General features: G+C 37.9%; 1 protein-coding gene across 1 annotated transcript in view; it reads left to right on the top strand.

Moving 5' to 3' along the window:
* adgrb1a (adhesion G protein-coupled receptor B1a) overlaps positions 1-19,888 on the top strand; it is a 373,647-nt gene that overhangs the window by 337,370 nt on the left and 16,389 nt on the right. The window contains exons 31-33 of the mRNA XM_062063764.1: positions 2,150-2,811; positions 18,137-18,172; positions 18,353-18,505. Of these exons, the coding sequence (XP_061919748.1) occupies positions 2,150-2,811; positions 18,137-18,172; positions 18,353-18,505 (851 nt within the window). The remainder of the gene's footprint in view (positions 1-2,149; positions 2,812-18,136; positions 18,173-18,352; positions 18,506-19,888) is intronic.

Here is a 19,888-nt window from a genome sequence, read left to right as displayed (position 1 = left end):
AGGGGCGTCCATGATAACGTTGCTTGGATGGCAACATATGTTGCACCTTTCAGCATTTTTTATACCAGCTGGTTTTTGATGCAGTACCGCCTGAGGGATCGAAGGTCCGTATTATCATCGCTTACGTGCAGTGATTTCTCCAGATTGTCTGAACCTTTGCATCAAACTTTGCATCAGTCCATCTTAGATAAGCTCGGGCCCAGCGAAGCCGGCGGAGTTTCTGGGTTTGATTGATTGAAACTTTTATTAGTAGATTGCAAAGGAAGAGAATATATTATATGAAACAGTACAGTTTACACAGTGCAGTACATATGCCGTACAATTGACCACTAAATGGTAACACCCGAATAAGTTTTTCAACTTGTTTAAGTCGGAGTCCACGTTAATCAATTCATGGGTGTTGTTGATAAATGGCTTTCGCTTGCAGATGCAGCGACAAACTGTAGTTACTGACAGTAGTTTTTTAAAGTTTTCCTGAGCCCATGTGGTGATATCCTTTACACACTGATGTCGCTTTTTGACGCAGTATCGCCTGAAGGATCGCATTGCTTATCGCTTACGTGCAGTGATTTCTCCAGATTCATTGAAACATTTGATGACATTACGGACCGTAGATGGTGAAATCCCTAAATTCCTTGCTATAGCTCGTTGAGAAAATGTGTTCTTAAACTGTTCGACAATTTGTTCACGAAGTGGTGACCCTCACCCCATCCTTGTTTGTGAATGACATTACCTGGAAGCTGCTTTTATACCCAATCATGGCACCCACCTGTTCCCAATTAGCCTGTTCACCTGTGGGATGTTCCAAATAAGTGTTTTGATGAGCATTCCTCAACTTTCTCAGTCTTTTTTGCCACTTGTGCCAGCTTTTTTGAAACATGTTGCAGCCATCAAATTCCAAATGAGCTAGTATTTGCAAAAAATAACAAAAGTTTTCCAGTTCGAACGTTAAGTATCTTCTCTTTGCAGTCTATTCAATTGAATATACCGTATTTCCTTGAATTGGCGCAGGGAATATAGTATTCGCACGTCTAGAATTACTGCCGGGTCAAACTCGTTTCTCAAAATAATTAACGCATGCTTGGCCTTATCGCCGGTTTATTATTGAAGCTGGATCAAATTCGTTTCGCAAAATATTTATTTTATTATCGCATGTCTATAATTTTCGCCGGGTCAAACTCGTTTCGCAAAATATTTAGCATATGGCTAGAACTTCCACCGGGTCAAATTCGTTACGTCACGAGTGACGCATCTGTCCTCATTTTCAAAATGGAGGAAGCTGCTTTCAGTAGTTTACAATCGCACAAAGGAAAAAAGATAAAGAGCTTTTCAGTAGGATTTAAGGTCCAAGCTATTGAATACCGGTACAGTATGCTAAAGAGAACAGTAAGCAGCTATGTTTTATTAATATACCGTAGCTGCGTGTGTGAAATACTGTATAAGTCATTAAATGACTCCCGCCTCCTGGTGGTAGAGGGCGCTAGTGATCCTTCTTGCGACTTCCGGTACTGCAGAAGAAGTGAACACACGCAGCAAGAGATTTTTTTTTTTTCCTCTGCCTGAACTTTTAACATGGAGGATTACATACCGGTATCTAAAATAAAACAGTTTTCTAAACTGGACTTTCAATGGAAGCAGGAGGTAATAATTAAAGGAATATCTCCACCGAAACAGAGACTTTTAAAACTGAAGAAAGAAAATAAGGAAGACTTCTATAAACAAGTTATCGATGCTTTTGGTCAGAAGGAGCTGCAAATGGACTCCATTTATAAGTACAGGTAAGACCATAATAACGTTTTTTTTAATTAAATGTGCTTTTCATGATGGTATGCTTACATCACACTCAAAGCGCACGCCTACATTTTATGGATTCCTTTTGGTAAACGCCGGAGTGAGAAGAGGTTTTAAAATAATTACCGCATGCACGGCCATCCCGCCGGTTTCCGGTAAACGCGGGTGTGACAGGAGGTTTTAAATTAATTAACGCCCCTGCGGCTATTCAAGGAAAAACGGTAGGTTGAAAAGGATTAGCAAATCGTTTTATTTTGTTTTTATTTACGATTTGCACGACGTGCCAACTTCACTGGTTTTGGGTTTCCTAAACTTGTTTTTCATGAATCCTTCATCTTTTTATGTGGTGTTGTTTTAGGTACCATGAAGCCCTCATCCCTTCGTGGAGAGGAAAAGACTTCTTCTGGGGCGCTAACTCTTCAAAAGGGATCCAACTTCAACACCATGCCAGCCAGTATGGCCAAAGTCCACCTCCAGAATGTGGCGGACTACAGCAGCCACACGCTGACCCTGCGCCGGGAGAAAGGCACGGCCAAAGGAATCAGCACCGAGCTGCCAGGTGCCAAGTCCATCTACATCTGTGACAGCGAGCTCTTTAAGCAGCTGGATGGAGATGTTCCGAGAGGGAACGGAGAGGGCAGCAGCTACGAAGGCACCGGCAAACCCTCGGGGTTGGTCCTTTTACCGAGCAACAACACGGGCACCCTCAAGCTGGCCAAGGGCAAAGACGAGCAGGCGACTAAGTACAACATCAGTGTTGAGCAGCTGCCTCAGAAGCGCCTCATCCACCTGGCCAACCCTGTCAGTGGCGAGCCGGTGCCCGGCTTTGGACTGAAGAGCCTGCCTGCTGACCAGGTCAGTGTGTCGTGCTCGGAGAGAGACTCACCTGCGCACAACCTACAAAACATGCCAAGAGACTCGCAGGTGGCCAACAGCTCGTGTGATGGGGCACAATCCGCAAACGCTGTCGGGATGACCAAGAGTGAGACCGTTTCTACACTGTCAATGAGCTCCCTGGAGGTGAGTGAGCGCGCTTCTTTTCTACGATCCCGTCGAAGTAACGCACTGTCAATTGTCATTCTTACACATGTACTAGGACGGGGGTGTCAAACTCATTTTATCCAGCTCAGTGGCCTTGTGGTTAGAGCAGGGGTCACCAACCTTTTTGAAACCAAGAGCTACTTCTTGGGTACTGATTAATGCGAAGGGCTACCAGTTTGATACACACTTAAATAAATTGCCAGAAATAGCCAATTTGCTCAATTTACCTTTAGCTCTGTTATTATTAATAATTAATGATATTTACACTTAATTGAACGGAGAAAACACGAAAAAAAATGACAATAAAATTTTGAAACGTAGTTTATCTTCAATTTGGACTCTTTAAAATTCTAAATTCAACCGAAAAAAAGAAGAGAAAAACTAGCTAATTCGAATCTTTTTGAAAAAAAAAAAAAAAATGTATGGAACATCATTAGTAATTTTTCCTGACTAAGATTAATTTTAGAATTTTGATGACATGTTTTAAATAGCTTAAATACAATCTGCACTTTGTTAGAATATATAACAAATTGGACCAAGCTATATTTCTAAACAAAGACAAATCATTATTTCTTCTAGATTTTCCAGAACAAAAATTTTAAAAGAAATTCAAAAGACTTTGAAATAAGATTTAAATTTGATTCTACAGATTTTCTAGATTTGCCAGAATAATTTTTTGGAATTTTAATCATAAGTTTGAAGAAATATTTCACAAATATTCTTTGTCGAAAAAACAGAAGCTAAAATGAAGAATTAAATTCAAATGTATTTATTATTCTTTACAATAAAAAAAATAAATTTACTTGAACATTGATTTAAATTGTCAGGAAAGAAGAGGAAGGAATTTAAAAGGTAAAAAGGTATATGTGTTTAAAAATCCTAAAACCATTTTTAAGATTGTATTTTTTCTCTAAAATTGTCTTTCTGAAAGTTATAAGAAGCAAAGTAAAAAAAAAAAGAATTTATTTAAACAAGTGAAGACCAAGTCTTTAAAATATTTTCTTGGATTTTCAAATTCTATTTGAGTTTTGTCTCTCTTAGAATTAAAAATGTCGGGCAAAGCGAGACCAGCTTGCTAGTAAATAAAAACACAATTTAGAAATAGAGGCAGCTCACTGGTAAGTGCTGCTATTTGAGCTATTTTTAGAACAGGCCAGCGGGCTACTCATCTGGTCCTTACGAGCTACCTGGTGCCCGCGGGCACCGCGTTGGTGACCCCTGGGTTAGAGTGTCCGCTCTGAAATCGGTAGGTTGTGAGTTCAAACCCCGGCCGAGTCATACCAAAGACTATAAAAATGGGACCCATTACCTCCCTGCTTGGCACTCAGCATCAAGGGTTGGAATTGAGGGTTAAATCACCAAAAATGATTCCCGGGCGCGGCCATTGCTGCTGCTCACTGCTCCCCTCACCTCCCAGGGGGTGAGTAAGGGGATGGGTCAAATGCAGAGAATAATTTCACCACACCTAGTGTGTGTGTGACTCTCAGTGGAACTTGAACTTTTTTTCATTGAGGGCCACATCGCAGTAATAGGTTGCTTTCAGAGGGCCGCTTTTTAAAAATAATTTACATTATGCAGGCGGGTAATAACCTGTGATTAATCATGATTATTCGAAATGCATATGCATTTGATTATTACATTTTTTTTTAATGTATAACTTTCTTTAAAATCATAAATAAAAGTGACAAGCAGATATTTAACGATTTGTTTTTATCTCACAAAAATAGTTTTGCAATACACTATATAATTGGCATGATCAGATAATATTAAAGTTTAAAATATGCATTTTTGTTTGGTCAAAATTGAGAGAACGAATGCATTCAGTAAAAAAACCCAAAAAAAAACAACTTTTTTTTAAAAATAAAAAATAAAAATATATATATACAGGTATATATATTAGGGCTGTAACAACTAATCGATTAAATCGATTAAAGTAGATTATAAAAATAGTTGCCGATTAATTTAGTCATCGATTCGTTGGATCTATGCTACGTGCATGCGCAGAGGCAATTGTTTTTGTTGTTTTTTTTTTATTTTTTGTTTGTTTTTTACAAACCTTTATTTATAAAAATGTACAAACAGCTGAGAAACAATAATCAAAATAAGTATGGTGCCAGTATGCTGTTTTTCCCCCAATAAAATACTGGAAAGGATAGAAATGTAGTTTGTCTCTTTTATCCGATTATTAATCGATTAATCAAAGTAATAATCGACAGATTAATCGATTATCAAATTAATCGTTAGTTACAGCCCTAATATATATACAGTATATATATATATTTATTTATTTATTTATTTTTATTTATTTATTTATTTTTATTTTTTATTGAAACCAATTTTTCCAGGCTTTCACGGGCCACATAGAAAGATCTGGTGGGCCAGTTTTGGGCCCCGGGGCCTTGAGTTTGACACCTGTGTACTAGGATGTTCCGATCAAGGTTTTATGCTGCCTGTTCTGATACTGATCATCCACCAGTGAGATCGGTTGATACCAATACCGATCACATGTATCAACTGTGAATGTTTCAATGTATTTATGGTGAGTGCTATTGGCAGTTCAACATTATCAACACAATATTTAAACGGGTTCGGTATTCTCTTTTATTACATGCAATTGTAATAAAAAGTCAATAGTACACAATAACTAAAAACAAAAAAAAAAGTACTATATACTACTCATTTAAATCCTTTTGGGGTTTCCCCTCAAAGTCCTCCTGTGTCCAGGGAATTATTCCCTGAGTTTGCAAAACAACAAAAACAAAAAAAGTTATTTTGAGAAAGTCACGACATAATCACTCTAATGTCGATCATATACTGATACGGCCTTTGGTATCGACACCACCAATTTATGCTTCGTTCCGCCCTCCTTTTACATGTACCGATTGTGACAATGCTGACAAACCAACAGTTGTTCTTATATAATCCTCTCTGTTGACTCTTATTAATCGACTTGTTAATTTCCTACAAATAGCTACTTATTTTTTTTACCAACATTTTTTAAATCTGATCACTTCTTGGTGTCGTTGAAAGCTAGTTCAGCAGTCATCTAGGCTATTAGCATGCCTGCTCCTGGCTTGCTCCCGGCGTGTAACATGTATAGCCTTGTCCTCCAGTGATAATGCTACATGATATTAATACTTAAGATACTAAGACATTTTACCATAATGGAGGTGATTATTCCTCGCTTATAAGAACGGTACCATACTGTGTATGGAGACACATACTGTAAATACCTGCAAGCTTGTAAGCCGGGGGAGTAAAAATAAATACACTGTCAGTCAGTGGGGATCGGCGTCAAAAGGCATTAATCAGCAATGGCGACCACATACTTTTACATGAAAATCGGCAGATACTGATCGGTGGCCAGTCGGTCGGCACATACCTAACATTCCTACTTACGGACAATTTAGAGTGTCTAATATGCATGTGTTTGGGAGAAAACCCACAAAAGCACACGGAGAACATGCAAACTCTACACAGAGATGAACATTAATAACTTGACTACTGTATTTTTCGGACTATAAGGCGCACTTAAAAGCCTTTCATTTTCTCAAAAATCGACAGTGCGCCTTATAACCCGGTGCGCCTAATGTACGGAATAATTCTGGTTGTGCTTACCGACCTCGAAGCAATTTTATTTGGTACATTGTGTAATAAGTGTTACCAGTAGATGGTTGTCACACATAAGAGATAGGTGTAGACTGCAGGATGACACTTATGAACAACACCACCATTTTAAATGTTCCATTGAGAATATAGAACATCACACACGGCGCTCAAAAATCTGTCAAAACGTTTTAGTACGACTTTGGTAAGCTATGAAGCCGCACCACTCGATGGATTGTCAACATACGAGTATTATTATGGTGTGTGTATAAGGACCGCAAAATGGCACCCATTAGCAGACATATTATCTGTTTCACAATATTATTGAAAACCAACTTTTCTTACCTTCTGGTACCTGCTGATCTGTATTTGGGATCTGCATAAGTCCGGAAACTTTGCGCTCGTCCGCCACTGTAGTCCGTGGCGACGCCGTAGCCTACAAGCGTCTTCTTTTTTTCTATCTTCTTGTTATGGGGCATTCATTCTCCGCTGTTGCCATTTCTAATATGAAGTAGCGTAAAGTTGGAACTTGTATCTCGCTATGTTTAGATAATTCACCCACGGAACTTTAGTAATTAGAGAGTTCCGGTCGGACGGTTTTTCACGGGACACATTTCCGGCGGATGATGAGATGTTGCGGCGGTATTGTTCAGTTTGTTGCATTTTTGTTGCGTTTCGCTTGATTGTAAAATATGTCGATCGAGAGGGGGTGTGACGTTCATATGTTGTCAATATTCAGTGTTTTATCGTTCATAGTTAATATTGTAAATCCCACATTCTTTATTTTCATGTACATTCTGGGTGTCTAATTCAGTAAAAAAAAAAAGGAACATTTCATTCCGTTTAAGGCGGTCTTTCATAACGTTTTTAGCATTCAATCAGACATTATTGTGAGGTTTTGTATTAGTGCTCCTAAAAATAGATATACCGGCCCCCAGAGATATTTTTTTCCCTAAATTTGGCCCCCCTGAGTCAAAATAATTGCCCAGGTCTGGTATATAGTGTAAAACATGTATATAAAGTGACAAAATACAATAAAATATATAGCGTTATTCAGTGTAATGATTGTACTCAGGTTGTGTAATGACATTTCCACTTACACGCATGGCTGCATGAATTCTAATAGGGAGCACGTCTCGCTGGTGTTTGCACTCGACGGAAAAGTGTCTCCACACTTCATTTAGCACAATGGAGCCTGGATTCCACGGAATTGAAACTACCGTATTTTTCGGAGTATAAGTCGCTCCGGAGTATAAGGCGCACCTGCCGAAAATGCATAATAAAGAAGGAAAAAAACATTAATAAATCGCACTGGAGTATAAGTCGCATTTTTTGGGGAAATGTATTTGATAAAAGCCAACACCAAGAATAGACATTTGAAAGGCAATTTAAAATAAATAAAGAATAGTGAACAACAGGCTGAATAAGTGTACGTTATATGAGGCATAAATAACCAACTGAGAACGTGCCTGGTATGTTAACATAACATATTATGGTAAGAGTCATTCAAATAACTATAACATATAGAACATGCTATACGTTTACCAAACAATCTGTCACTCCTAATCGCTAAATCCCATGAAATCTTATACGTCTAGTCTCTTACGTGAATGAGCTAAATAATATTATTTGATATATTACGGTAATGTGTTAATAATTTTACACATAAGTCGCTCCTGAGTATAAGTCGCACCCCCGGCCAAACTATGAAAAAAAACTGCGACTTATAGTCCGAAAAATACGGTAAGTTAAAAAACAGGCGACCGGTTGCGGCAGCAGCACGGGAACAGTTTGTTAATGTCGGCCGGCGAGGTGGTCGGCGTTTTATTCAGTGTTTTATCTGTCATAGTTAATATTGTAAATCCCACATTCTTTATTTTCATGTACATTCTGGGTGTCTCATTCAGTAAAAAAAAAAAAGTAAAATTTCATTCTGTTTAAGGCGGTCTGTCATATGGTTTTTAGCATTCAATCAGACATTATTGTGAGGTTTTGTATTAGTGTTCCTAAAAATAGATATACCGGCCCCCAGACACATTTTTTTCTCTAAATGTGGCCCCTCGAGTCAAAATAATTGCCCAGGCCTGTCTTAGTAGATCACCTGCAACATGTCCACTGATAGTACTTGCTATTTTTTTTACTTTGCACATGCTATTACCGCATTTTTCGGAGTATAAGTCACTCCGGAGTATAAGTTGCACCGGCCAAAAATGCATAATAAAGAAGAAAAAAAACATATATAAGTCGCACTGGAGTATAAGTCACATTTTTTGGGGAAATGTATTTGATAAAACCCAACACCAAAAATAGACATTTGAAAGGCAATTTAAAATAAATAAAGAATAGTGAACAACTGGCTGAATAAGTGTACGTTATATGAGGCATAAATACTGAGAACGTGCCTGGTATGTTAACGTAACATATTATGGTAAGAGTCATTCAAATAACTATAACATATAGAACATGCTATACGTTTACCAAACAATCTGTCACTCCTGATCGCTAAATCCCATGAAATCTTATACGTCTAGTCACTTACGTGAATGAGCTAAATAATATTATGTGATATTTTACGGTAACGTGTTAATAATTTCACACATAAGTCGCTCCTGATTATAAGTCGCACCCCCGGCCAAACTATGAAAAAAAACTGCGACTTATAGTCCGAAAAATACGGTAAGTTAAAAAACAGGCGACCGGTTGCGGCAGCAGCACGGGAACAGTTTGTTAATGTCGGCCGGCGAGGTGGTCGGCGTTTTATTCAGTGTTTTATCGTTCATAGATAATATTGTAAATCCCACATTCTTTATTTTCATGTACATTCTGGGTGTCTCATTCAGTAAAAAAAAAAAGTAAAATTTCATTCCGTTTAAGGCGGTCTGTCTTATGGTTTTTAGCATTCAATCAGACATTATTGTGAGGTTTTGTATTAGTGTTCCTAAAAATAGATATACCGACCCCCAGACACATTTTTTTCTCTAAATGTGGCCCCTCGAGTCAAAATAATTGCCCAGGCCTGTCTTAGTAGATCACCTGCAACATGTCCACTGATAGTACTTGCTATTTTTTTTACTTTGCACATGCTATTACCGCATTTTTCGGAGTATAAGTCGCTCCGGAGTATAAGTTGCACCGGCCAAAAATGCATAATAAAGAAGGAAAAAAACATATATAAGTCGCACTGGAGTATAAGTCGCATTTTTTGGGGAAATTTATTTGATAAAACCCAACACCAAGAATAGACATTTGAAAGGCAATTTAAAATAAATAAAGAATAGTGAACAACAGGCTGAATAAGTGTACGTTATATGACGCATAAATAACCAACTGAGAACGTGCCTGGTATGTTAACGTAACATATTATGGTAAGAGTCATTCAAATAACTATAACATATAGAACATGCTATACGTTTACCAAACAATCCGTCACTCCTGATCGCTAAATCCCATGAAATCTTGTACGTCTAGTCCAGGGGTCGGCAACCCAAAATGTTGAAAGAGCCATATTGGACCAAAAATACAAAATACAAAAATACGGTCTGGAGCCGCAACAAATTAAAAGCCATATTTCATGTGTCATGAGATATAAATTTAATTAAGAGGACTTAAAGGAAACTAAATGAGCTCAAATATAGCTACAAATGAGGCATAATGATGCAATATGTACATATCGCTAGCCTAAATAGCGTGTTAGCATCGATTAGCTTGCAGTCATGCAGTGACCAAATATGTCTGATTAGCACTCCACACAAGTCAATAACATCAACAAAACTCACCTTTGTGCACTCATGCACAACGTTAACAGTTGGGTGGACAAAATGAGACAGAAAAAGAAGTGGCATAAAACACGTCCTAGAAAGTCGGAGAAAGTTATACATGGAAACAAACTATACGGTGAGTTCAAGGACCGCCAAAATTAGTAGGACAAAACGGCGCTCGCCAAATACTCGAATCAGTGAAGCATGTTTAATATAAACAGTGTGATTTATAACAATTAGGGAGGTTTGTGTCATGTTTGTCCTCCTACAGAAACCATACTAAAACAAAAAAATAGATTTTTTTTTCCCCTCATCTTTTTCCATTCTTCATACATTTTTGAAAAATCTCCAGAGAGCCACTAGGGTGGCGCTAAAGAGCCTCATGCGGCTCTAGAGCCGCGGGTTGCCGACCCCTGGTCTAGTCTCTTACGTGAATGAGCTAAATAATATTATGTGATATTTTACGGTAACGTGTTAATAATTTCACACATAAGTCGCTCCTGAGTATAAGAAATATGGTAAGCGCTTGTTATTTGTATCCTAGTAGATCATAAGTGTCTTAATAACATGTTTGTGACACGCATCAGTCAAAAGGTCATGAATGATGGTGGACAAATAGCCCTGTTCACAGCCGCCTGTTACCCCACTTCTCTACTGCAGTGATGTGCTGAAGGACTGAGGGTGATAGACCGCAGAGTGTCACTTGTAGAAACTACAATCCTGCTTCTACCCCGGAGGAGAAGGTTTAGGGCTCCCAAACAAAATCTACAGCCCCAAAATGAAGGGGTAATAGTCGTAAATAAAGTCTATGCACTCTGCTCTGATGTCCTCTGTGGCTGGAAGGTGATGTAATGATGTGTGACATCTGTGCATCCAATAGCACCGCAGCTCCGCTCGGCTTTCGCTTCAGACGTGATTGTGATTCCGTGTAGTCGCTGGCGAGAGACGGCTGTTCGCCCACGGTGAGAGGGCGGCGACATCAAAGTAGTATCAACATCTCCAACAGCTCGCGAGGAGACAAGTCTTTCCAAGTTGGCAGCTAACATAAAATGACTTGGTTGTGTAATTTCACACTGGGTGATTGGGCAGGGACCCCAGAGACCCACGTTTTTGTATCAAAGCAATTACAAAGTCAGTTTTCTATAATGTCCCGTTTGATTACCATATAGAACTAGAGTGTCACTCAATAGAGCCGTACTTCAGCCAACGCCCGACTGTTAAGAAAATTGAAAAAAAGGAAACTTTGTCGTTGTCCATCTGTTAGTTAGCAGAATACGTCCTAGTTGGTGGAGGATGCCAGACGGAGGTTCTAATAGGATTCTGGGGATGGAACGTTCTAATGACTCTAACTATAATGAAAAGATTCTGCGCCATTACCCAGTTCCACACCAGAATTGAACTGGTTTGCCACCTCTCTACAAAATTTGGTAGACATTTGTTTTGTGTGTAGAAAATGAAACGATGAAACTAATGGTGGCCGGAGATTTTTGCACAGTACAAGTGATATAACCATAGCACTGATTTCCTTTCCGATCCGATACCAAGTAAAATTCAGGTTGGTATCGGCGATACTGATCTAATACCCATACTTTCTGCAAATATACTGTACCTAAAGTTGTGTATTTCAAGTAATGACATATCTCAAAATATCAACAAAGTTGAGTTATTTAGTTGATTAAAAAAATTAAATAATACCGTATTTTGCGGAGTATAAGTCGCTCCGTTCGAAAATGCATAATATATAAGGGAAAAAACATATATAAGTCGCACTGGAGTATAAGTCGCATTTTTTGGGGAAATGTATTTGATAAAAGCCAACACCAAGAATAGACATTTGAAGGGCAATTTAAAATAAATAAAGAATAGTGAACAACAGGCTGAATAAGTGTACGTTATATGACGCATAAATAACCAACTGAGAACGTGTCTGGTATGTTAACGTAACATATTATGGTAAGAGTCATTGAAATAACTATAACATATAGAACATGCTATACGTTTACCAAACAATCTGTCACTCCTAATCGCTAAATCCCATGAAATCTTATACGTCTAGTCTCTTACGTGAATGAGCTAAATAATATTATTTGATATTTTACGGTAATGTGTTAATAATTTCACACATAAGTCGCTCCTGAATATAAGTCGCACCCCCGGCCAAACTATGAAAAAAACTGCGACTTATAGTCCGAAAAATACGGTACTTTCTTTTGAATTAATTAATTTGAAAAATTACAACAACCATCATAAACACTTAAATGTGTAACTGGACATTAATATTTTTTTACAGGCAGAATTTTTGACACTAGTTTATGCAGTTCAAAATCCTACAATATAACTAGAAAATGCTCGCGGGAATTTTGAAGGGGGCTGCTATCTGTGCCCTGGACCTCTGGCCGGGGGTCGCCGTACCTATTAGATGGTGTCTGAATCTGTGAGTTTTAGGTGTAACTGTACGAAATGAGCCACAGAGCTAGCCTAAAACAGTACATAAAAATGCTAACACTTAGCATGTGTGCTAATGATAGCATGATAACAGTCAGCATGTTTCATATACCAAGTTATATGACTCAAAGGTGAATGGCTGCGGAAATGGAAAAAAAGTGTAAAATTAGATGGAAAAAGTTAGCAAGCTTAAGTTAGCTTGCTAGCATGTTATCGTTTGAATGCTAAGGGGTAAAAAAAAAAGTCACATACCAAGTTATATGACTCCGGTGTAAACGGTTACGAAACTATCTAAAAAAAAGTTGGCAGGCTAATGTTAGCATGTTAGTAAGCTTAGGTTAGCGTGCCAACAGGTAGCTTGTGTCACATACCAAGTTATATGACTCTAAGGCTGGGGAATTAGAGTAAAAAGTGTAAAATTAGCTAAAAAAAGTTAGCATGTTAATCTTAGCATGCTAATGTTAGCACGCTAAAAGTGTCACATACCAAGTTAAATGACTATAGGGTAAACAATTGCAAAATTAGCTCAAAAAGCTAGCACGTTAATGTTAGCAGGCTATGCAGTTCACAATCATATAATAATATAATATATTTTTATGTTATTCTATTCTTAAAGGGCAAAAAAACTATAGTTAAAACGTGAAAAAAATCTAAAAAAAAATCTGTGAAGTTTTAACTGATAATTAATAATATGCTTAGCCACCAATAATACAAAGCTGACATAATATCTGTTTTTAGCATTTTTAAAATAAAAAAATATCAAAATGGCCCCTGTGTACTTTGACTTTTGGTGGAAAAATGTTGGGCCTTTCTGAACTAACGTATCAAAAGTATCGATATTTTGATTTGAGAGTTGACATCAAATCAATATTTCAGTATCGATCCGCACATCACTACACATTACTGTGCACCTACAGTTAGGGTACCTCGGTTTTCGAAAAGTAATCCCTTCCAGAAAGCAATTTTTTTTTTTTAGCGTAGAATAATAATGCAAATCTGATCCTTTCCTCACATCCAAAAATATTAATAATAAACACATTTATAGAATAAATGTAGTTTACATATAGTTTACAGAAAATGCTCCGAAACCACACAGCTTAATACTTACAACTACTTTTGTAAATCTGCATTTCTGTAGTCTTCTCAAAAGAAAAATAAAATAGATTTTTTTTTAAACATAAGAGGAATACAGTAGTATCTCAACTGACGAGCTTAATTGGTTTAGTGATGGAGCTCTTAACTCAAAACACTTGTATCTCAAATCAACGTCTCCTATTTAAATGAATGGAAATACATTTAATTTGTGCTTTCCCCCCCAGCCCCACCCCCCAAAAAAAAAATTGTAACATGAAACATTAGCTTCTTAAAAAGAAAATCAAATTTTTGGATAAAAAATATTGTATATAAAATTATAAAAGATAAAGTTGTACTAACAATACAATACAGTAGTTTTTTACAGTAGTAATAATAATGTATTGCATTCACCTTTTGAGAGTAGACTTTTACGGTATTTCCTTTCAGCTACTTCTCTGTCAAACACACCATCAGCTGCTTTACATGTCCGCCGATTATATATTATTTTACTATATAACTCGGTGCGTGTAATGTACGGAATAATTTTGGTTGTGCTTACCGACCTCGAAACTGTTTTATTTGGTACATGGTGAAATGATAAGTGTGACCAGTAGATGGCAGTCACACATAAGAGATACGTGTAGACCGCAATATGATGGCAGTCAAACATAAGAGATATGTGTAGACTGCAATATGACTCAAGTAAACAACACCAACATTTTATATGTTCCATTGAAAATATAGAACATTACAAACGGCGCTCAAAAGGTTTTAGTACGACTTCGGTAAGCTATGAAGCCACACCGCTTGATGGATTGTACTGTGCTTCAACATACGATTAGTATTATGGTGTGTGTATAAGGTAAGACATATTATCTGGCGTTTTGTTTCGCAATAATATGCAAAAGCAACTTTTCTTACCTTCTGGTACCTGCTGATCTGAATTTGGGATCTGCATGAATCCTGAAAATTTACGCATGTCCGCCTTTGTAGTCCGTGGTCTTTTTATCTTCTTGTTATGGGACATTCATCCTCCACTGTTGCCATTTCTAATATAAAGTAGTGTAAAGTTCTTACTTATATCTGTAAGTAAACTCGCCATGGAAGCGCTAAAACATACCGGTGTAGTGAGTTTACATTATTCACCCAAGGAACTTTAGTTATTAGAGAGTTCCGGTCGGACGGTTTTTCACGGGACACATTTCCGGTGTTGTTGTTGTTGCACTGGTGAGCCACGGATGAGGAGATGCTGCTCCGTTATTGATTTAAGTAAAGTCTGAATGTCATTAAAACAGTTAGCGCCATCTTTTAACACTTCTTCCACTCCCGTCCTTGCACGCTACACCGCTACAACAGAGATGACGGAGAAAAGACGCTGACAAAATAAGACCGCCCACAAAACGGCGCATCCTGAAGCGTCTGTCAGAAAGCGGCTTGAAGATGATCTGTAAAACATAATCTATGCAACATTTTGACCAAAGAACCACCATTACATGTTATGTAGACCACAAGGAAGTGTTTACATTTACAAAAAAATAATAATGATATGACTCCTTTAATGCGCCTTATAATCCGGTGCGCCTTTTTTATGAAAATAGACCTGACTAGACCCGCTCATCGGCACTGCGCCTTATAATCCGGTGCGCCTTATGGTCCGGAAAATACGGTATTCAGTACTGTTAGCGTTATTTAGCTGCAATTATGTACCCTAAGCAATACAAGTGTAAATATGAGCATTCCCTGTGATCTGTCAATCAACCTAACTTTATTTATAAAGCACTTTTCACGCTCAGGCAAGTTGCAACCCGAAGTGCTTTTCAGAAAGAACAAAAACAAGGAAGAGGTGACAAAAACACCCACACAAAAAAAAAAACAGGCAGGAAAAAAATTAAAATGTACATCGTCGAAGAAAAAAAAAAGTACCGTAGTTTGAAACATATCAGAATATGTACTGTATGTAAAAAATAAAATATGATTAATACATTATTGAAAACATAACATTGAGAGAATAATAGTAGTAATAATAACAATGAATGAAACAGAAAATAACACAATTAAAAAAATCAAAAACATAAAAAGAGTTCAACATGATCAGTAAAAATCCTGATTAAAAATGTGTCTAACCTTTTTTTTGAAAATATCAACGGTCTCTGCAGCCCTGAGGCTCTCCAGAAGGCTGTTCCACAGCTGGGGGCCATAGTGGTTAAATGCCGCCTCACCGGGAGTCTTTGGTCTAGTATTTGGTAAAGATAAAAGGCCAGTGCCAGAGGACCTCAGGATACATAAGGGTTGATACGGTAAGAGCAGGTCAGATAGATAAGAAAGGCCATTATGACATTTAAATCCTAATAATAGAACTTTGAAATCGACCCTGACAGGGAGCCAATGCAGTGAGTTTAAAACTGATGTTATGTTACTTGGCGCCTCATTGACAATAATACATCTGTGTTGATGAATTTGTATTACCAACGTTATGTCGACTAATTGTTGCAGCCCAGGTTGAAACACAATCAAATGTTGTTAGTAAAATGTAGTTTTTTTAAAAATTATTGCTTCACCAAACATTGATATTGTTTATGCATTAGTGTGACTGTAGTCTTATTATAGAGTGATATTTTGGTACCGGTACTAAAACTTTTTTCAATAATTATCTAAATAAAGGGGATACATTTCATTATTGGCTTTATTTTAACAAAAAATCTTAGGGTACATTAAACATGTTTCTTATTGCAAGTTTGTCCTTAAATAAAATAGTGAACATACAATACAACTTTTCTTTTATTAGTAAGTAAGCAAACAAAGGCTCCTAATTTAGTCTGCTGCCATATGCAGTAACATATTGTGTCATTTATCATTCTATTATTTTGTCAAAATTATTAAGGACAAGAGGTAGAAAATGAATTATTAATCTACTTGTTCATTTACTGTTAATATCTGCTTACTTTCTCTTTTACACTTCTGTTAAAATGTAATAATCACTTATTCTTCTGTTGTTTGGATGCGTTACATTAGTTTTGGATGATACCACAAATTTAGGTATCAATCCGATACTAAGTAGTTACAGGATCATACATTGGTCATATTCAAAGTCCTCATGTGTCCAGGGACATATTTCCTGAGTTTATAAACATAATATACATTTAAAAAAAACGAAAGATGATGTTGTGATGCCAAAAAATATAGACTTAATCATAGTAGTATCACTCCTGTACTTGGTATCATTACAGTGGATGTCAGGCGTAGATCCACCAATGGCGTTTGTTTATATTGTGACGCCGGTGAGCTACAGTGTGTAGTGAAGCATGTTTGGCTATTCCTCGTCCTGCAGGGATGATACTTGTAAGAAACGTATATTATTTGTCGCCATGGAGGCGAGGATTAGTGATTTAGAAGTAGCTAAAACACTGCAGACAGAGGCAGGACTTTAGCCGCGAGCTAGCTAGCCATGTCTTAAAGCACATCTTCCTGAGGGCGTTTCAGTGTTATAACTTCACCTTTATCGTTAGTTTTTAAACCAAAATGCGTCCGTTCTCTCTTTTCTGTCTACACACTGTGTCTGTTTGTATGTACTCTGTGATTGTGCGCTGCCGAACATGCTCGTCTGCTCGTAAAACCAGCAATGACACGACTTGACAGGGGGGTGCGGGGGGGTCGGGGGACTGGTACTTTTCAGAGGCGGTATAGTACCGGAAATGATTCATTAGTATCGCGGTACTATACTAATACCGGTATACCATACAACTCTACTATAGAGCTGAACTGGACGACACATTAATGACCAGACTGGCAGAGTTCTCCACTGTGGTTGTTTTAAAAAATCATTCGTGTTGTCTCATCACATAATATCAGCTCTAGCTTTTTACATCCATGCATCAGTTTGATACATTCCATGCATGATGAGTTCAACCAGCATCTCGCATCATAAGCAACTAAACCGCATCCAAAAGTCTAAATAGGGGATTTTCCTGGGCACAGGAAAAGACTGAACGTTGAAAAGGTTAGCGTTTAGTCCCTGTTTTTTTTTTAGTGCAGACTGCAGTAGGGGGGTGGATGAGGCGACAGTGATCAGCACGCAGTGGTCGAGACATCTGCCTGCTGGTGTCTTTTCACTCCGGGGCAAAGCGCACTTCCGTAATGGCGTGTGAGGCAGCAGCTGCCACGGCAACTGAACAGCCTGAAGGTCAGCTTTTCCCTCACGATTCAGTGACAGCTGACTTAAAGGTCATTTGGTCACAATGTGTTAACGGCAAACTTTCGCCGACGGGGTCGGAATGACCAGCAGCAAAGCTCTGTGACTCACTGCCTGCGTCTGAGTCGCAGGAACACCCCGTGACTGTCCACCGGAATCAAATGTATTTAAGATACTGGAGGCACACCGTATCTTTACACATCTTTAATCTCTCTGTATCATCTTCCCCCAGAGGCGAAAATCACGCTATGCAGAGCTTGACTTTGAGGTAATTTTAGTCTCTTTGATTCATTCAGAAGCTTCGATATGTCTCTTTACTGCTATGCTTGCACACGTTTATTATTCACTGTTTGCTTGGGACTTCAGTGTGCAGATTAGACTAGAAGGGGGGGCGGGGGGGGTTCATTCATGCTGTTTCCCTGGCGTAACGTCCAATGTTCCTGTGCAGAAGATAATGCACACCCGGAAACGCCACCAGGACATGTTTCAGGACCTGAGCAGGAAGATTCACAGTGCAGACAAGGATAGAGAGTCTCCACCTGTTGATGCTACCAAAAGATGGAGCGTGTCCTCAGCCGGCAGCGACAAGACCAACATGAGTGTAAAGAGTTTAACTTTATTCTGTTTCTGCCCCCTCCCTCCTCCTATTTCTAATGTTTTCCTTTCACCTAACACCTAAATCCAAAACATCCAATCAGCTGCAGTCGTGCACAGGGCCGTACTCTATGCTAGATCCTCCTACACTAGGAAAGGGGGTTCATACGGCCCCATTCGTCGCGGTTTACCTGACACATGAAACTTGACGAATTAGAGGTTTGCATTATCTACCGTATTTTCCGGACTATAAGGCGCACTTAAAATCCTTTTTTTCCCCTCAAAACTCGACAGTGCGCCTTATAACCCGGTGCGCCTAATGTACGGAATGATTCCGGTTTTGCTTACCGACCTCGAAGCTATTTTATTTGGAACATGGTGAAATAACAAGTGTGACCAGTAGATGGCAGTCAAACATAAGAGATATGTGTAGACTGCAATATAATGGCAGTCACACACAACAGATACATGTAGACTGCAATATGACTCAAGTAAAGAACACCAAAATTGTATATGTTCCATTGAAAATATAGAACATTACACACGGCACTCAAAATTCTATCAAAATGTTTTAATACGACTTTGGTAAGCTATGAAGGATGGATTGTACTGTGATTCAACATACGAGTATTATTATGGTGTGTGTATAAGGTAAGACATATTACCTGGCGTTTTGTTTTGCAATATTATGCAAAAGCAACTTTTCTTACCTTCTGGTACCTGCTGATCTGTTTTTGGGATCTGCATAAATCATGAAAAATTGTGCGCGTGCCGACACCGTAGTCGATAAGCTTCTTCTTTTTTCTCTATCTTCTTGTTATGGGACATTCATCCTCCACTGTTGCCATTTCTAATATAAAGTAGTGTAAAGTTCTTACTTATATCTAGGGATGTCCGATAATGGCTTTTTGCCGATATCCGATATTCCGATATTGTCCAACTCTTTAATTACCGAAATCAACCGATACCGATATCAACCGATATATGCAGTCGTGGAATTAACACATTATTATGCCTAATTTGGACAACCAGGTATGGTGAAGATAAGGTACTTTTTAAAAAAAATAGTAAAATAAGATAAATAAATTAAAAACATTTTCTTGAATAAAAAAGAAAGTACAACAATATAAAAACAGTTACATAGAAACTAGTAATGAATGAAAATTAGTAGAGATGTCCGATAATATCGGTCTGCCGATATTATCGGCCGATAAATGCGTTAAAATGTAATATCGGAAATTATCGGTATCGTTTTTTTTATTATATCGTTTTTTGTTTTTGTTTTTTTTATTAAATCCACATAAAAAACACAAGATACACTTACAATTAGTGCACCAACCCACCCCATTCACACTCATTCACACTCATTCACACAAAAGGGTTGTTTCTT

The sequence above is a fragment of the Entelurus aequoreus genome, linkage group LG11, assembly GCF_033978785.1.
Source record: "Entelurus aequoreus isolate RoL-2023_Sb linkage group LG11, RoL_Eaeq_v1.1, whole genome shotgun sequence".
Taxonomy (NCBI): Eukaryota; Metazoa; Chordata; class Actinopteri; order Syngnathiformes; family Syngnathidae; genus Entelurus; species Entelurus aequoreus.
This window is presented reverse-complemented; position numbering and strand designations above follow the sequence as displayed.